Below are 18,051 nucleotides of genomic sequence, written 5' to 3'. Positions count from 1 at the left end.
GCGTCCTCGGCTCTTTTCTTCCCAGTCAGTTCATCAAGTTTCTACCACTGCTTGTTAAATTTTTGCTGATTCGTTTCCTTGCATAGCCTCTTGAACGTATCCATAAGGTGCTTGTTCTTGAACTGCCTGAAAAAGTTTGCACCGATATGTCTCATGCACCACCTACTGCGAACATCACGCCACTTGGGCGGCTCTCCGGTCTCCACACACCCCTGCTGCAAATCTAGTATTGCCCTCAGTATGCCGGCGTGACGATCATGAATCAGGCAGACATCTTCCCTATCCCGAACGACTGCAAGTTTAACCCGTTCCAGGAACCAGTACCAACTGTCTGTGTTCTCACTCTCAACAAAAGCAAAAGCAACAGGCAGCAATTGATTGTTTTCATCCACTTCAATAGCTGTCAGCATTTGCAATCTATACTTTCCTGTGAGAAAGGTCCTGTCGATGCACAGGAGAGGCCGGCAGTGATGGAATGCGTTAATGCATGGACCCAAGCTGAAAAAGACCCGCTGCAATGTGTAGGGTGGACCTTCTCCTCTGTCTAGGGTTTCAGGTCATAATAGCTTTCAGGATTTCTCTGACATAGGACGGCCAGCAATCGAGAAACATTATCATATGCAGCCTCGAACGTACCAAACCTCATCTCCAACCCTTATAGGCATGCACCCGCCACGGACAGCCATCCTTCACACATACCACATCGTACTTACGAGATTTGCACTCGACTGTTTTAAACTCTCGCATAAGAGAGAGAGACCAGCACTTAACAGCTTCCTTCACCTCTTCAATTGAGTGGTACCTTGCACCCTGGATAATTTCATTCTCCCTGCAATCCGAAGGCCAGCTAGAACCGTCATCTACGACAAGATGACTGAAGTCGCTGCTTACCCAATCTTGAGGCACATCATCGTCATCATCAGACGAACGGCATTCATTGCTTCGTCCAATTCACGTTCTTCGTCTTGCAGCTGTTCAACAATGAAGGGTATGTTCTCCCCCTCATCAGCCACGCATTGAGGTGCTGCGGTCCCACCTGCCTCAATGTTTGCCTCCTCAACTTCTTCATCAATATTTTCATCCCCCGGAGCAGCTTCAATGTTTATCAAAGGGTTCTGGTGCACACTGACAAGGAGTACCAGTGGCCATTGCCAATGACTTGCATTTTGCAGATAAGTTAACCAGTCCTCGTTGCTTGCAAGTGGCATCAGCTCCCAGATCAAAGCGTGAGTGGTACGATTTATGACGCATTGAACACTCATAGTGTGTGTCTCCTGATTAATGCTTAATCCCCTCATTAACCAGTTGCATAGGGATTCAAATATCCTCTCGTGCGGTCTGATAATTCCTCTGACCGCACAGTTGAATTCACTTAAATCTACCCCATTTGGCCCATAAATCACATTTCCTTCTTCGTAATATATACTGAAAATACCCTTCTCAGAAGACATATCTGAAAATACCGCACAGTTGAATAAACTAGTTATACTACATATTAATACACAACGACGACCCTAAGTTTCAGCGATTCTCAGATTATATTTTACAAATTCTAAACTATTCAGAATATAAATTATACTAAAAACAAATGAAAATACTAAAAACTATTCAAAACATAACTACTCTATGAAATATTTCCTAGATTATAGTTATTTTCAAGTAATTATACGGCTAGAATGAGAATATACCTCCAAATCGACGTGTGAACAGGGCTTCGCCGCTTTCTCTTCTCTCTTCCTCTCCTCTCTTTCTTTTTTTCTAATTTTTGCTGGATAAAATGAAATTTTTGGAGCAGGTTCGGGGTTATATAGCCGGGGGGACCTCCCGCCGACCAAATGGCAGGATGCCCCTCAGGACAGCATCCCGCCCTTTGGGTGGGCGGGATGCCCCCGCAGGCCCCGGCAGGGATCTCTTCGCAAATAAGAAATTTTGCGAAGAGCCCCTCGGGTAACCTCCCGCCCGATGGGTGGGCGGGAGGTTTCTTTCCGCCCGGTCAAAGGGCGGGAGGTACCCATTTTCCTAATTTCTCCCATCCAGGTCCCCTTTTTTGAATTTTATTTTTTTATCCCTTTTTTTAAAAACTCTCCCGGCGTCCGTGTCGCGCGCTTCTTGCTTCCGACGTATTGGGCCGTGTTGTGACCTGGGCTGCGGATGTGGCCCATAAGAAAAACAGCCTTTTTTAAGAACATTTATCCATTTGAAAGTATCCCTTTGAAAGTATCCCTTTGAAAGATACAAACCCCGTGGAAATCATTTATCCATTTTGACCTCAGTTGTGTGGCACGATTAGATATTTAGGGAATCCTTTTTTAAAAAAACATGCAGAGTTTCCATATTCAAACATGTGGCATTTGCAGGACACAGGGAGCACAACCATGCAAAGTTTGAAGATTCAAATGTGTCGCTTTTGCTGGAACACAGGGACTAGAAGAAATAGCCGGCAAATGCATGTTTGATTCTAGTATGCAGATTCATATTTACATTTTTTACATTGGAGAATGTTCGTCTACTAGGAGTTTGGCAACAATTTGTTTGATTCTAGTATATTTGGCGAACATGTAGTATTAAAAACATACGAGAACATTTGGCAAAAGGAAAACCTCCACTAGTAAACGTGCACAGCGTCACCTGCATAAAAATCTGGGCCAAGTATATACATGTTGATCTCGTTTCAAAAAAAAAAGTGTGTACATGTCGACGAATGATGTCATGATGACGTCAATACAAAGCCAGCACCAGCAGTAGCCAGTAGGGAGAAAAAGATTGACCAGCAAAACATCCTCCACGCTCTAGAAGTCAAAGAGTCAAGATGAAAAGGAGAAACAAGCAAACGCATCAGGCCGAAGACGACGTCGTCACAACTGACCAGCAATGCGTATCTGCATAGCACAATTGTTGCTCAACATTCTTCGCCTTCCACAGCATCGTCTCCGCTGCGCATTTGTCAATGAGTTGCAACAGCGATCACATTTGCACGCTCACAAAAAGTGGCGAACCCAGATAGCGAGGAACGCAGGTCACCCTTCTGTGTAAATTCTCATCGACGCCGTGGAAAATCTTCGCGTGTCTCTGGAGTCATAGATCTTGTTTCGTCACTCCTGGATCATGGCAGTGAGCTGGTAGATTGAGCCTGGTAGAAAGATGTACAGAACAGAGGGCGCCTGTCAAGGGATACGCGAATGTCAAATTGGACTTGTCATAGTTCTCTCAACTCAACTGCTTTGATCACCCCCAAGTGCAAAGTGCAAACATCACCTGGTTAAGTGAGCCAGAAGGTAAGCAATGTTGGTGACGAAATTCGGTCCAGCGGTCAATTGGCGGTAGCGGTCGATTGGAGGTCAAGATTAGATTAATGAATAAAACGCAAAGAGGCAGCTCAAGCGAATTGTCAGTTTGAAACTCCACGATAGTAGTTAGCAGTATTTCTATTAGCTCAACAGTGCTGTGGTAAGCAAGCCACATTGTTTGGTGTCAACAACAGAGCATGCATCTCCACAGCCGGCTCATTACATCTCACAATCAGTGATGTGAACAGCTAAAAAAAAGCAGTGATGTGACAGTTAAGCAATGAGCACCCTGTGCCGTCCTAGATCGATTACTGCTAATCTGACAGTGGTCTTTATCATGTGGCCAATTTAAGCACCAGTTTTCCACGCTCACAAATTAGTATATATGACTTGTAGTATACTTTAAGTGCTGAGATTGGTCAATTGACTTCTCATGCTTCATGTTTCCCTACTTGCACCTTACCATTCTTTCCCTACATATATTCAGCAAGCGTGGCTCCAAGAGTTAGCCACCTTCCGGAGCAGGGTCTTTACAAATACAATTGCTACTTAGATCAAAACTCATGAAAAGGAAAACCATGCGGAGAGCACCACATTTTTTCATGCAAAAGCAAGGTTAGTAGGCTGGCCATGCCTTTCTTCGGTCTTCCCCTTGTGCTGCTACTCATCATGGCTTCTCCTGCCACTTCATGCAATGAGGAGGAGAAGAGCTCCCTGATACAGTTCATTGCTGGGCTATCTCATGATGGTGGTGTTACCATGTCCTGGCGGAATGGCACAGACTGCTGCAAGTGGGAAGGCATCACTTGCAATGGACGTGGAGCAGTTATGGAGGTGTCTCTAGCCTATAGAAGCCTAGAAGGAAGCATCTCACCGTCCCTTGGCAAGCTCACCAGCTTGTTGCGCCTCAACCTCTCATACAACTCACTCTCTGGTAACCTGCCATCAGAACTATTGTCATCTGGCAGCATCACGGTACTTGATTTGAGCTTCAACCGCCTCAGTGGGGCCCTGCAAGAACCTCATCCATCAATCACTGAGCAGCCATTGCAAACACTCAACATCTCAAGCAACTTGTTTACAGGAGAATTTCCATCTACAATGTGGGAGAAAACAAGAAATTTGATTGCCATCAATGCAAGCAACAATAGTTTCCAAGGATGGATACCATCTTCTTTCTGCATCAACTCAACATCTGTTGCATTGCTTGACCTTTCCTTCAACCAATTCAGTGGCAGCATCCCTGCTGGTATGGGTAAATGCTCTGCACTTAGAGTGCTCAAGGCTGGCCACAGCCACCTCAGTGGGCTTCTCCCAGATGAGCTATTCAACGCTACATCGTTAGAGTACCTCTCTTTCCCAAACAACAGGTTGCAGGGATTGCTTGATGGTGCACAAATAATGAAGCTCAGAAATCTGGTTAATCTTGACCTTGGAGGTAATAGGCTAAATGGCAAGATTCCGGAATCTATAGGCCAGCTCAAGAGACTGGAGGGACTCCATTTGAACAACAACAACATGTTTGGGGAGCTGCCATCAGCTCTGAGCAATTGCACAAATATCATAACGATTGACCTCAAGGATAACAATTTCTGCGGAGAGCTTCACAAAGTCAACTTCTTCAACCTGCTCAATCTAAAAGCATTAGATCTTCTGTACAACAACTTCACTGGCACAATTCCAGAAAGCATCTACTCATGCAGCAACCTGATGGCATTGCGGCTATCTAGCAACAACTTGCATGGGCAGCTGTCACCAAGAATAAGAAATTTGAAATATCTTGTTTTCCTGTCACTTGGTGCCAACAATTTTACAAATATCACAAATACACTTCAGATCTTAAAGAACTGTAGAAATCTCACATCCCTACTTATTGGATCCAGCTACAAGGGTGAGGCAATGCCAGAAGATGAAACGATTGATGGTTTTCAGAATCTTCGAGTTCTTTCCATAAATGATTGCTCATTGTCCGGTAAAATACCTCTTTGGCTGTCAAAGCTCAAAAATCTGGAGATGTTATTTTTGGACAGGAATCAGCTCAGCGGACCAATACCAGCCTGGATCAAAAACTTAACTTCACTTTTCCTTCTAGACCTAGCATCTAATAACCTTACAGGGGAGTTACCAACAGCCTTAATGGAAATGACAATGCTAAGAACAGAAAAGACTGCAACCCATTTGGATCTAAGGGTGTTTGAGCTACCTCTTTATTTCGCTCACTCATTTCAATACCGGATAGCCACTACTTTCGGGAAAACACTGGATCTTAGTCGTAATGAGTTAACAGGTGTGATTCCCCAGGAGATTGTTCAGTTGAAATCACTTGAGAAGCTCAATTTGAGCTTCAACGGCTTGTCAGGAGAGATTCCACAGCAACTCAGCAAGGTGACAAATCTGCAAATTTTAGACTTGTCTAGCAACCATCTCACAGGTGCAATCCCATCAGCTCTGAACAACCTGCACTTCCTCTCTGTATTCAATGTTTCTCATAATGACCTGGAAGGGCCTATTCCGAATGGAGGCCAGCTTAGTACATTTCCAAGTTCTAGCTTTGATGGGAACTCGAAGTTGTGTGGGATTATGGCTGCTAAACTCTGTGGGTCGGCTGAAGCACCTCCAGTCTCTGTTCCATCCACAGGACAGACGGTCGAAAGGGTTGCCTTTGTTATTTCTTTTGGGGCTTTCTTTGGTGTAGGGGTGATATATGATCAAATAGTCTTGTCAAGGTATTTTGGTTAGTCTCAGTTTAAATGCAAACGAATGTAACCATGTAAGCTGATCTGAATCGAAGCAGTCTAAATGTGTCAAGAAAATAAGAGACCTCCCCTGTTATATTTTTGTTGCTGAACAATAACACTATGCAATTTTTTTGAAGATAATAACACTATGCAATTAAATAACAAGCAACCCAGACAAGGGGGTGTCAATCAAACAGACGCTAGGGTATTCCAAAATTTCGAGCAACAAGACGCGGTTACGAGCCTCCGATTCCGCACCCCCGAGCAATCTGCACCGGCGAGACCCCGCCGGCGCGTGCGGTGTGCTACGGCCTACGGCTGCCAAGCTGGCAGGAGGCACTGCGCCAGTCGGGTCGCTGCCGCCGCGTATCGCTGTCCCGCCGCCGCGCCGGAGCCGGAGGAGGTGCGGCCGCCTCATAGTGGGCCCTGTGCTTACTCGTGGTAGTTGGGCCTTGCATGCGAGCTGGGCCATCTATGCAAAGGTCTAGAAAGTAAGTCCGACCTGATAAATCATCTTGGGCCGCGACCTCGCGGGATGCAATTTTTGTCTCATTTCGAGGTATTTGAATAACCAAAATTCAAGCCAAGAAGCCGTCCAAATTCAAGGAACATATCCCCACCATCATAACCAAGTATTTGCTTCTACTAGCTATATCCGATTTTTATAACATGCATACAGCTTCCTTTTAGAAAAAAAAACTAGGTAGGTATTTAGCACCCAAATAAAACATGTTGCAAAATTTATGTATTTTGAGAGGGTTCCACTACAGCCGGATTTTAAGTTACACTAAATCAACTTAGAAATACACCAAAATTTATTTAGAAATTAAAAGAATTTAGCTAACCTGGTAATTATTTCTTGACTAGAATTGCAATTTTCACATCCTTTTTAGTTATGTAATTTCAAATTTGCATAAAATCTCAATCGGGTAGCGCATAGTCAGTCGAGAATATATCTACTGACACAATAGCACCTAAACTGCTACATGAAAATTCTAGCCAAAATATGGAGAGAAAGAGGATGCAAACATCTACGTTCATGTGAAATTTGAGATTGAATAAAATTTGTAAAAGAAGGAACCAAAAAAAAATCAACACTCGAATAGACTGAGTGCAAATGCTTATATCTATGTCTGATCTGCAATCCACTACTATTCAAGTGTTGATCTCTTTTTGTACAAAATGTTGTTCCACATCAAATTTTGCATGAACATATGTGTTTGCATTCTCTATCTATCCATATTTTTGTTGGAATTTTCCGTGCACCAGATTAAAGTGGTACCATGTTTGATAACACAGTAGCACCTGAACCACAAAGTCCCTGCACAAGCACAATTCAAAACTGCATTTTTATTGTTACTGACTCAAAGTCAGTGCCCATCTGTTTAATTACCAAAAAAGAATCAGAAATTGCCTCACACACAACAACAAAAAACAGATGGTTTACACTTTCATCATCATTACAGAACAGTAAGTCTTGTCCTCCAATTCCCTTCTTTTACTATGGTTATTATCTCGAGTTAACAGCCTATTATTGTACATCAGCCACAAAAATACATGGATCCTAGGAGGCACATTCAAATGCCAAACTGCAGGGCTGAAAATAGATGTAATACCTCTAAAATTCAGAACCGAATACAGGGAGTGCACTGAATACCTACCATTCAAAGAGTTGTATTTCAAAATAATTGCAACATCCTCATCAATGAGGGTAATGTTGTTGGCAATCTGAACCAGCTCCCCCCATTTGGAGCATTAACCTTCTAAAGGTCAACAAGTCCACACCATCCTATACCTTGTCTATAGTCGCCCCTTTTCACACAGAATGACATAAAGGTGCAAATATTGGAAAGCAAGACTACAAACCAATGGTCCTCCCAAAATATGATCCTACTATTTTCAAAAAAAAAAATGATCCTACTCGCATCCCCCACTTTCCACTGATAGCCCATACGAGCTGCTTGAGCTGCCTACATGACTCCTTTCCAAAAAGGAGAAGGACCACTCTCAGGGCAGAAAAAAAAATGTTGGGGGTGCTCAACTCTGTACTTGTACTTCACAATCTACAGGTGATATCTATAGATCCAGGTGGCCAAGAGGCAGAGATATTCAGGGTTCTCAAGTCAGGACTCCCTAGGCCCTCAAATTTTTTTCTGCGCAATCTACTTCACAATCTGCATTCAAAGGACACTTCCTTACAGGTGATATCTATAGATCCAGGAGGCCAAGAGGCAGATATTCAGGGTTCTCAAGTCAGGAATCCCTAGGCCCTCAAAACTCTTTTTTTCTGGGCAATCATTTGCCAGTTAGCTAAATGATATCTATGCCTATCCTCGGAGTTATCCCAGAAGAAGTGAGCCATTTGAGAAATTATAAGGTCAATAGCCCATTTAGGGAACTTGATGATGGAGAGTAAATAAATTGGTAAGCTAGCTCAGCACTCAGCAGTTCCATAGGAAAGAAGTTTCACCTCTCCATACAGCCATGTCAGGTTATGTTTGTTGTGAGTCAATAATCCCATTTGCCTTTTAATCTCGCTGCAGATCCCTTATAAATCTTGGTTAAAAGTGCACAGGCTCAAAGCCCTGTGGGCATGCGAGCATTTAGTTCCACATTTTGTAGACAGCGGCCTTGTCATTTTACAGATTACCTATTATACAGCCATATATAGTATTTTTCTTGTGCAAGATTATTTGGAGAGTGCTAGAAACTTTTGGATTTTTTAAGCTTGTTTAAACGAGTGTCCGGGCTGAAGATAAATGTTCATGGTAGCGAAATATTCTTTGAAGATGATTCCTTAGAAAAAAAACATAACATTAGGAAATATTTACCTGTATCTCTTTAACCTAGAAAACAACTGTGAACAAAATAGTAAATGGTGCAGATGCAACACAAGTAACTAATTCTCTTTTCTTCTCCTTTTCTGCTATTTCTCTTTAAAGAAATATATATATATATATATATTCTCATGATGCTTAGGAGATAATGGATATCTGTTGCAAAGTGTGCACATATTATACGCACGAATGGATTCTTCGCTATTGGAGATTGCAATGTGACAGCGTGACAATAAATTTAATAATTAGGAGCACCTAATGCACTAGGACTGCAAAGAAAAACCGGAACATGAGGAGAAGGTACAATCCACCCATTGTGTAATGCTCTGACCATCTGGTTGAACGTGCCTTGTTAGCCTGGAGGTGAGGACAAGCGAAGTCAGCATGCTGTTCGTTCTTCCACTGGCAACTTGCATGTTAATTAATTCACCATGATCTGAATCTGATACTAAACTCGATGGCCCTTCACCCGTGCAGTTCAGTTTGCCACCCATAATGCAGACATGACAGCGTCCTAATCAAGCTCAACCAGAGATGCCTCTTGGGTTGAGTGGCTTCTGTTGCAGCTCACCACAATCACACATGAGAATGATTCTTTTTGTCTGCTGGTTTGGCTGTGCGGTTGCTTCAACCTCTTTCTCTATATAAAGAGCGAAGCCAAAGCTGGGAAGACACCACTGAAGAAACTCGACTTCTCTTCCATCTCCAGTGAAAACAGGCTTCATAACTTCCTCTTCCATTCCAACAATGGCCTGCCACCTGAGAACCGCCAGTGTGCCCTCAAGCCCTTGCTCCAACGTAACCAATGTCGAGGAACAGATCCAGACCCTGAAGGCAGCTGTCTCTTCTCCCTCTGCCACCATCAAAACCATAGTTGATGGTCTGTCCAAGCTCGGGAACATCTACAGCTGCATCGATGAGCTCACATGCTTTCCCAGCAGCCAGCGTCAACAGAGGAAGGCTGTGGAGGAAGAGCTTGAGCGCTCTCTCATCTTGCTTGACCTCTGCAATGCCATGCAAGAGAGCTTCGCAGAGCTCAGGACAAGCCTCCAAGAGATGCAATTGGGTCTCAAGAGAGGAGATGATGTGGCTGTTCAGGCCAAGGCTCAGTCTTATGCCCGTCTGGTCAAGAAGGCGCAGAAGCAGCTCAAGAAGATCAACAGCAAGGTTGTTCTTGACACTGATAGCTGCAGAGTGGTCAAGCTATTGTCTGAAGCAAGAGAGATTGCTCTATCAATGCTGGAATCGACGTTGTACCTCCTATCAAAGGAGATCCTGATGCCGAGTGCTAGCAAGTGGTCTCTTGTGTCCAAGGCATTCCAGAAGAAGAGAATCGCGTGCAAGGAGGAGCAATTGCAGGTTTTGGAGTTGGGGATTGTTGATCTTGAGAGCGAACTCCAGATTGTCTTCAGGAGACTGATCCAAAGCAGGGTCTCGCTTCTCAACACTCTTAGCCTGTAGAAAGATCATATACCAACTCAGGTTCCCTGCGATTAGCATCCGTGTTTTAGAGGATTGGCTGATCATCCAAACAATTTTGATGTATATAGGAGACAAAGTGTACAGAAAAATACTCAATGAAAGAGCAAAGTTTTGATCCATTTCATGTTGTCAAAATTATCTGATCTTTGAATTTTCTTGTCCAAATTTGACTTCGAAGACACCTAAATTGCCAAACTATAACCTGAAAAAAAAGTCCCTTTAACTCTTTATTTTTGTATTATAAAATAAATTAGTACTAGTTGTTTGATGAGATGGACACTGCTAACATTCACATGCGATGTGGCTTAACAACAGGCACAGGATCCTTGTGGAGTGGATCTTGCTCTGCTTAACTGATAGCATGCCAGCTCTAGCCACGAGATATGAGCTCACAATTGATAATTGTTTTGTTCCAGAGTAAGCCACTATATATTCTGATTCTTGCTGCCAATACTTGGAACATGATGATGTGGTTTGGATGGTGCCACCGGTTAAGAAACTTGGGCAGCATGTGATTCATCTTGAAATTGCAAAATTCAGATTCTAAATGCTGGAAGCACAAGCAGGCAGGACAATGTGGCATGAAGAATCATGAATGCTAAAGTCAAAATGTTCTACAGCGGGCAGCTCTTGTCACGATATCAATCTATCATAAAACTAGGCACTCGTGCAGATGAATTTGCCACCAACTATTGAAACATCCCACGCTGATGCTCAACTATAGTCCGAGGTGCTTCTAAAGCTGGACAAGCAGTTCTGTCTCTTTGTCACTGCAGCACAGCACCGCATCGTCGAATAGATTCTTGCTGTCTACAAGGTCAGCGATGCCATTTCTTTGGCTAGTTCTGTTAAATAGAGAGGCAAGCCACTGCTGGATGGACATCATCGCATTTTCCACTTCGAAATTCCTTTAATCAATAACATTTGTTGTATGCATTGCCAAGCATATTATGCAGTGCTACTGATTTTGCAGTTTACTGAATGCTTTGCGATCGCCCAAACAACCATAGACTGCAACTGCATCATCTCACAAGATGCAAGCAGCTGCGAGCAAAATATGCAGAACGCACCCTAATCAAGCGACTTCAGATGCATCAAATCAATCAAAACGTTTAGCCTTCACCTCAACTCAAGGAGCAGGTAGCAGGCTGCCGGAAGGGGAGGGCGCAGTGACTTGGGGCCACTCCCGATCGAGGGCTGGGTGCGGACGAGCGGTGCAGCAGCGCGGTGGCCACGGAGCGGCAGCAGATCGCCCTTCCGGCGGTTGATGCCGCCGCACGGCGCGTAGCGCAGGAACATCTCGCCCATGGTCTCCGTCGAGCGTTCGTACCGAGGCGAGAAGGGGCGGATGGACGAGTGGGCGGAGGAAAGGATCAGGAAGACCACGAGGAGGTCCAGGTGCTATCTGGTGATACTCCCACCACCAGAGCTCCGGCCCCTTGTAGCGGCGCCGGCGGCCAGCGGCCGGCGGTGGACGGGAACGCATACTCTTGGAGAGAGCAGAAGCAATAGGGACTAATCTGTAAAAATTCGGAGGACTTTATGTAAAACGTTGGATAAAAGTTGGACCGATATTTTATAATAACCTGCGGATCGGGATTGATAGTCACGATTCATATGTTTATATAAAATCCTCTAGGGATCACGTGTAAATTTGGCTGAAACCTGCGAATCGGTGAGGGAGATGGAGGACAACAGCGGCGGAAGATCCGCAGCATGGCAGGCCAGCCGGCCGCCCTCCAAGGTCGCCACCGCAGCCCTTTTCGCATCCGCAGCTGGGGCGCCTACTCATCTTCGTGTGATTCGCGGCCCTAGGTCGCCATAACCGGAGGCGAGCGGATGAACTAGTGAGCCTTTCGCCGCCGCCTCTCCATTTCCATGGACAACGCGGTCGATTAGCTTCAGCGTTAAATCATGTCACTTGCGTAATCTGTCTGAATCTTTGTTTCAGAGATAAACTTCTGTGGCATCCATGTTTCCGGAAGCGCAAGCATCGAGCGACGAAATCTGTGGTCCGAATTCCCTTGCGGGGGACCTGCTTCAGATTTCACAACACAAAAAACATATCATAATTCGGAGGAAGATCCAAGTAAGCTGAAATAAGGTTAGGCACCTAGCTGCTCGTGTAAATAGCACTCTGAATGTACTGATTATTTTCCCGATACGTTTCAACAAATCTGCAAAGCTAACTCGTGCGAGGATATCTCTGTTCTGAGTAGGGATGCAAGTGGGTAGCCGATGGTATTTTATGGATCAACTAAATAATTACGATGGCATGCCATTCTAGTTTATTTCTCCTCCTAAATTAATTACGCACAATGCTATCTTAGTTTATTTTATTAAATTTTTGGATCGACTCAATGGACCAAATAAATATAACTTGCATCCCTATTTGTGAGTGAATTATCCTCTTCGCCTTTTAATCTAGCTGCAGATCCTTAAGAAACCTTGGTTAAATGTGCATTGGCTCGTGACCTTGTGGGCACGCCATCATTTAGTACCAAATTCTGTAGACAGTGCGCTTGCCATTTTACAGATTGCCTATGATGCTACCATACTAATTTTCTTGTGCAAAATTGTTTGGAGATTGCTATGAACTTGGGGTTTGTTTTATGCTTGTCTATAAAAATATCTGGACTGAAGATAAATTTTCATAGGAGCGAAATATTCTGCATTAAAGATTCCTTAGAAGATAAAGTATAACATTAGGAAAATATTTACTTGTGTCTATTTACCCCAGGAAACCACCTGTGAACAAAATAGTGAATTGCACTGGTACACATAGACCACATGTCTGTTGCTTCCCTCTAAAAAATCATATGTTTTATCACTATGCTTAGGAGACATCGATATCTGTGGCAAAGCATGCACATACTGTACACTTTGAATGTATTATTTGCTATTTGCTATTGGTACTTGCAACTTGACAGCGTGATTATAATCTATTTATTTGAGAGTTGCACCTAATGTGCTTAGGAAATTGTAGAGACACGTGGGGATGATCGAACGAGCAGGAAATGAAGAATAGAAGCATGAGCAAAGCTGAACAAGGACTATCACTGATCTGTTGTGTAATGCTGTCATCAGCTGGTTAAACGTGTCATAGGAGCCTGGAGGTGAGGCCAAGCGAAGAAAACATGCTGTTCCTTCTTCCACCGGCAACTTGCATGTTATTAATTGACCATGATCTGAATCTGATACTAAACTCGATGGCCCTTTACCCGTGCAGTTCAGTTTGCCACCCAAAATGCAGACATGACAGCGTCCTAATCAAGCTCAACCAGCTATGCCTCATGGGTTGAGTGGCTTCTGTTGCGGCACACCACAATCACACATGAGAATGATTCTTGTTGTCTGTTGGTTTGGCTGTGCGGTTGCTTCAACCTCTTTCCCTATATAAAGAGGAAAGCCAGAGCTGGGAAGACACCATTGCAGAAACTTGATTTCTCTTCCATCCCCAGCGAAAACAGGCTTCATAACTTCCTCTTCCATTCCAAACATGGCCTGCCACCTGAGGTCCGCCAGTGTGCCCTCAAGCCCTCACTCCAACGGAACCAATGTCGAGGAACAGATCCAGACCCTGAAGGCAGCTGTTTCTTCTCCCTCAGCCACCATCGAAACCATAATTGATGGTCTGTCCAAGCTCGGGAACATCTACAGCTGCATCGATGAGCTCATATGCTTTCCCAGCAGCCAGCGTCAACAGAGGAAGGCAGTGGACGAAGAGCTTGAGCGCTCTCTCGTCTTGCTTGACCTCTGCAATGCCATGCAAGAGAGCTTCGCAGAGCTCAGGACAAGCCTCCAAGAGATGCAACTGGGTCTCAAGAGAGGAGACGATATGGCTGTTCAGGCCAAGGCTCAGTCTTATGCCCGTTTGGTCAAGAAGGCGCACAAGCAGCTCAAGAAGATCAACAGCAAGGTTGTTCTTGACACTGATAGCTGCAGAGTGATCAAGCTATTGTCTGAAACAAGAGCGATTGCTCTATTGATGCTGGAATCGACATTATACCTCCTGTCAAAGGAGATCCTGATGTCGAGTGCTAGCAAGTGGTCTCTTGTGTCCAAGGCATTCCAGAAGAAGAGAGTTGCGTGCGAGGAGGAGCAATTGCAGGTCTTGGAGTTGGAGATTGTTGATCTTGAGAGCGAACTCCAGATTGTGTTCAGGAGACTGATCCAAAGCAGGGTCTCGCTTCTCAACACTCTTAGCATGTAGAAAGATCATACACCAACTCAGATTCCCTGCGATTAGCATCCGCCTTTTAGAGGATTGGCTGATCATCACAACAATTTTGATGTATATATGAGACAAAGTGTACAGAAAAATACTCAACGAAAGAGCAAAGTTTTGATCCATTTCATGCTGTCATAGTTGTCTGATCTTTGAATTTTCTTGTCCAAACTTGACAAGGGAAGACAGCTAAATTGCTAAACTATAACCTGAAATTGGGAGTTCAGATAAATTTGTATAAAAAAAGTCGCTTTAACTCTTTATTTGTATTATAAAAGAAATTAGTACTAGTTGTTTGATGAAATGGACACTGGTAACATTCACATGCAATGTGGCTCAACAACAGGCACAAGATCCTTGTGAAATGGATCTTGCTCTGCTTAACTGATGGCATGCCAGCTCTAGCCACGAGATTTGAGCTCGCAATTGATAATTGATTTGCTCCAGAGTAAGCCACTATATATTCTGATTCTTGCTGCCAATACTTGGAACATGATAATGTGGTTCGGTTAGACCCAACGCTTAAGAAACTTGGGCAGCATGTGGATCATCTTGAACTTGCAAACTTCAGATTCTAAATGCTGGAAGTACCAGAAGACTGCAGACAGGACACTGTGGCATGAAGAATCATGAATGCTAAAGTCAAATGTAAAATAGCAGGCAGCTCTTCTCAAGATCTGAACCTAACATTTAACTAGGCACCCGTGCAGATGGCTTTGCCACTGATTATCGAAACATCCTACGGTGATGCTCAACTATAGTCCGAGATGCTTCTAAAGCTGGACAAGCAATCTGTCTCTTTGTCACCGCAGCACAGCACCTCGTCGTTGAATAGATTCTTGCTGTCTACAAGGTCAGCGATGCCACTTCTTTGGCTAGTTCTGTTAAATAGAGAGGCAAGCCACTGCTGGATGGACACCATGTCACTTCTTTGGCTAGTTCTGTTAATCTAGCTGCAGATCCTTAAGAAACCTTGGTTATAAAGTGCATTGGCTCATAAACTTTTGGGCACACCATCATTTAGTTCCACATTCTGTCGACAGTGCGCTTGCCATTTTACAGATTGCCTATGATGCTACCTTAATAATTTTCTTGTGCAAAATTATTTGGAGAGTGCTTGAAATTTGGGATTTGTTCTATGCTTTTTTTTAAAAAAAAAAGTCTGGACCGAAGATAAATTTTTTAGGAGCGAAATATTCTGCATAGAAGATTCCTTAGAAGATAAAATATAACATTAGGAAAATATTTACTTGTGCCTATTTACCCCAGGAAACCACCTGTGAACAAAATAGTGAATTGCACTGGTACAATCATAGAACACATGGCTGTTGCTTCCCTCTAAAAAATCATATGTTTTCTCATGATGCTTAGGTGATATGGATATCTGTGGCAAAGCGTGCACATATTGTACATTTTGAACGGATTATTTGCTATTGGTAATTTCAACTTTACAGCATGGTTATAATAATCTATTTATTTAAGAGTCACACCTAATGTGCTCAGGAAATTGTAGAAACCCGTGGGGTTGATCGAACGACACGGTCTATCACTTGACATGTCTTGGGAGCCTGGAGGTGAGGCAAAGTCAACATGCTGTTTGTTCTTCCACAGGCAACTTGTATGTGAATTCAATGACGATGATCTGAATCTGATACTAAACTCGATGGCCCTTCACCCGTGCAGTTCAGTTTGCCACCCACAATGCAGACATGACAGCCTCCTAATCAAGCTCATCCAGCGATGCCTCTTGGGTTGAGTGGATTCTGTTGCAAGTCATCACGATCACACATGAGAATGATTCTTGCTGTCTGCTGGTTGGGCTGTGCAGTTGCTTCAACCTCTTTCCCTATATAAAGAGGAAAGCCAGAGCTGGGAAGACACAATTGCAGAAACTTGACTTCTATTCCATCCTCCAGCGAAAACAGGCTTCATAACTTTCCCTTCCCTTCCAAGCATGGCCTTCCACCTGAGATCCGCGAGTGTGCCCTCAAGCCCTCGCTCCAACGGAACCAATGTCGAGGAACAGATCCAGAGCCTGACGACGGCTGTCTCTTCTCCCTCTGCGAACATCGAAACCATAGTTGATGGTCTGTCCAAGCTTGGGAGCATCTACAGCTGCATCGATGAGCTCATTTGCTTTCCCAGCAGCAAGTGTCAACAGAGGAAGGCAGTGGAGGAGGAGCTTGAGCGATCTCTCGTCTTGCTTGACCTCTGCAGTGCCATGCAAGAAAGCTTCGCAGAGCTCAGGACAAGCGTCCAAGAGATGCAATTGGGTCTCAAGAGAGGAGACGATGTGGCTGTTCAGGCCAAGGCTCAGTGTTATGCCCGTCTGGTCAAGAAGGCGCAGAAGCAGCTCAAGAAGATCAACAGCAAGGTTGTTCTTGACACTGATAGCTGCAGAGTGGTCAAGCTATTGTCTGAAGCAAGAGAGATTGCTCTATCAATGCTGGAATCGACGTTGTACCTCCTATCAAAGGAGATCCTGATGCCGAGTGCTAGCAAATGGTCTCTTGTGTCCAAGGCATTCCAGAAGAAGAGAATCGCGTGCAAGGAGGAGCAATTGCAGGTTTTGGAGTTGGGGATTGTTGATCTTGAGAGCGAACTCCAGATTGTGTTCAGGAGACTGATCCAATGCAGGGTCTCGCTTCTCAACACTCTTAGCCTGTAGAAAGATCATACACCAACTCAGGTTCCCTGCGATTAGCATCCGCCTTTTAGAGGATTGGCTGATCATCCAAACAATTTTGATGTATATATGAGACAAAATGTACAGAAAAATACTCAATGAAAGAGAAAAAATTTGATCCATTTCATGTTGCCATAGTTGTCTGATCTTTGAATTTTCTTGTCCAAACATGACACGCTAGACAGCTAAATTGCTATACAATAATCTGAAATTGGGAGTTCAAATAAAATTTGGTGTTGGAAAAAAATCCATTTAACTTTTCATTTTCGGATTATAAAAGAAATGACTAGTTGTTTGCTGAGATGGACACGGTTAATAGTCACATGTGATGTGGCTTAACAACAGGTACAGGATCCTTGTGTTGTGGATCTTGCCCCGGTTAACTGATAGCATGCCATCTCAATTTATAATTTGTTGGCTCTAGAGTAAGCTGATGTTCTGATTCTTGCAGCCAATACTTGGAACATGATGATGCGGTTCGGATGGTTCCAACGGTTAGGAAACTTGGGCAGCATGTGGTTCATCTTGAAATTGCAAACTTCAGATTCTAGATGCTGGAAGCACCAGCAGGCAGGACAATGTGGCTTGAAGAATCATGAATGCTAAAGTCAAATGTTCAACAGCAGGCAGCTCTTCTCACGATCTGAACCTATCATTTAACTAGGCACCCGTGCAGATGACTTTGCCACTGATTACCGAAACATCCCACGCTGATGCTCAACTATAGAACTAAAATGGCTCTTTGTCACCGCAGCAGAGCACCTTATCGTCGAATAGATTCTTGCTGTCTACA

The 18,051-nt window shown here is 43.9% G+C and overlaps 4 protein-coding genes across 4 annotated transcripts; all 4 read left to right on the top strand.

Moving 5' to 3' along the window:
* The first annotated feature begins 3,917 nt into the window (after positions 1–3,917).
* Positions 3,918–6,026, top strand: LOC112874177 (receptor-like protein 2). The gene is made up of 2 exons (XM_025937373.1): positions 3,918–5,136; positions 5,404–6,026. Exons 1-2 carry the CDS (start codon positions 3,918–3,920, stop codon positions 6,024–6,026), a joined length of 1,842 nt encoding a protein of 613 aa, XP_025793158.1.
* Positions 6,027–9,225: 3,199 nt separating this feature from the next.
* On the top strand, positions 9,226–10,411 carry LOC112875863. The gene has a single exon (XM_025939867.1). The coding sequence runs from the start codon at positions 9,610–9,612 to the stop codon at positions 10,321–10,323; it is 714 nt and encodes a 237-aa protein (XP_025795652.1). The 5' UTR covers positions 9,226–9,609; the 3' UTR covers positions 10,324–10,411.
* Positions 10,412–13,345: 2,934 nt separating this feature from the next.
* Positions 13,346–14,643, top strand: LOC112880504. Its single transcript, XM_025945151.1, has 2 exons — positions 13,346–13,460; positions 13,574–14,643. The coding sequence occupies exon 2, from the start codon at positions 13,844–13,846 to the stop codon at positions 14,555–14,557; it is 714 nt and encodes a 237-aa protein (XP_025800936.1). The 5' UTR covers positions 13,346–13,460; positions 13,574–13,843; the 3' UTR covers positions 14,558–14,643.
* Positions 14,644–16,080: 1,437 nt separating this feature from the next.
* LOC112880513 lies at positions 16,081–17,342 on the top strand. Its single transcript, XM_025945162.1, has one exon. The coding sequence runs from the start codon at positions 16,527–16,529 to the stop codon at positions 17,238–17,240; it is 714 nt and encodes a 237-aa protein (XP_025800947.1). The 5' UTR covers positions 16,081–16,526; the 3' UTR covers positions 17,241–17,342.
* Positions 17,343–18,051: the final 709 nt, after the last annotated feature.

This window comes from Panicum hallii, chromosome 1 (assembly GCF_002211085.1).
Source record: "Panicum hallii strain FIL2 chromosome 1, PHallii_v3.1, whole genome shotgun sequence".
In the NCBI taxonomy this organism is placed as follows: domain Eukaryota; kingdom Viridiplantae; phylum Streptophyta; class Magnoliopsida; order Poales; family Poaceae; genus Panicum; species Panicum hallii.
The sequence above is the reverse complement of the archived record's forward strand: the minus strand, read 5'-3'. Positions and strand labels throughout refer to the sequence as shown.

Excerpts from the sequence above, each read along its gene's own strand:
- LOC112874177 (XM_025937373.1), top strand. The coding sequence starts at position 3,918 with ATGCCTTTCTTCGGTCTTCCCCTTGTGCTGCTACTCATCATGGCTTCT. Across the intron at positions 5,137-5,403 it reads ACTTCAGATCTTAAAGAACT|GGGAGTTACCAACAGCCTTA; the intron begins GTAGAAATCTCA and ends ATAACCTTACAG.
- LOC112875863 (XM_025939867.1), top strand. The coding sequence starts at position 9,610 with ATGGCCTGCCACCTGAGAACCGCCAGTGTGCCCTCAAGCCCTTGCTCC.
- LOC112880513 (XM_025945162.1), top strand. The coding sequence starts at position 16,527 with ATGGCCTTCCACCTGAGATCCGCGAGTGTGCCCTCAAGCCCTCGCTCC.
- LOC112880504 (XM_025945151.1), top strand. The coding sequence starts at position 13,844 with ATGGCCTGCCACCTGAGGTCCGCCAGTGTGCCCTCAAGCCCTCACTCC.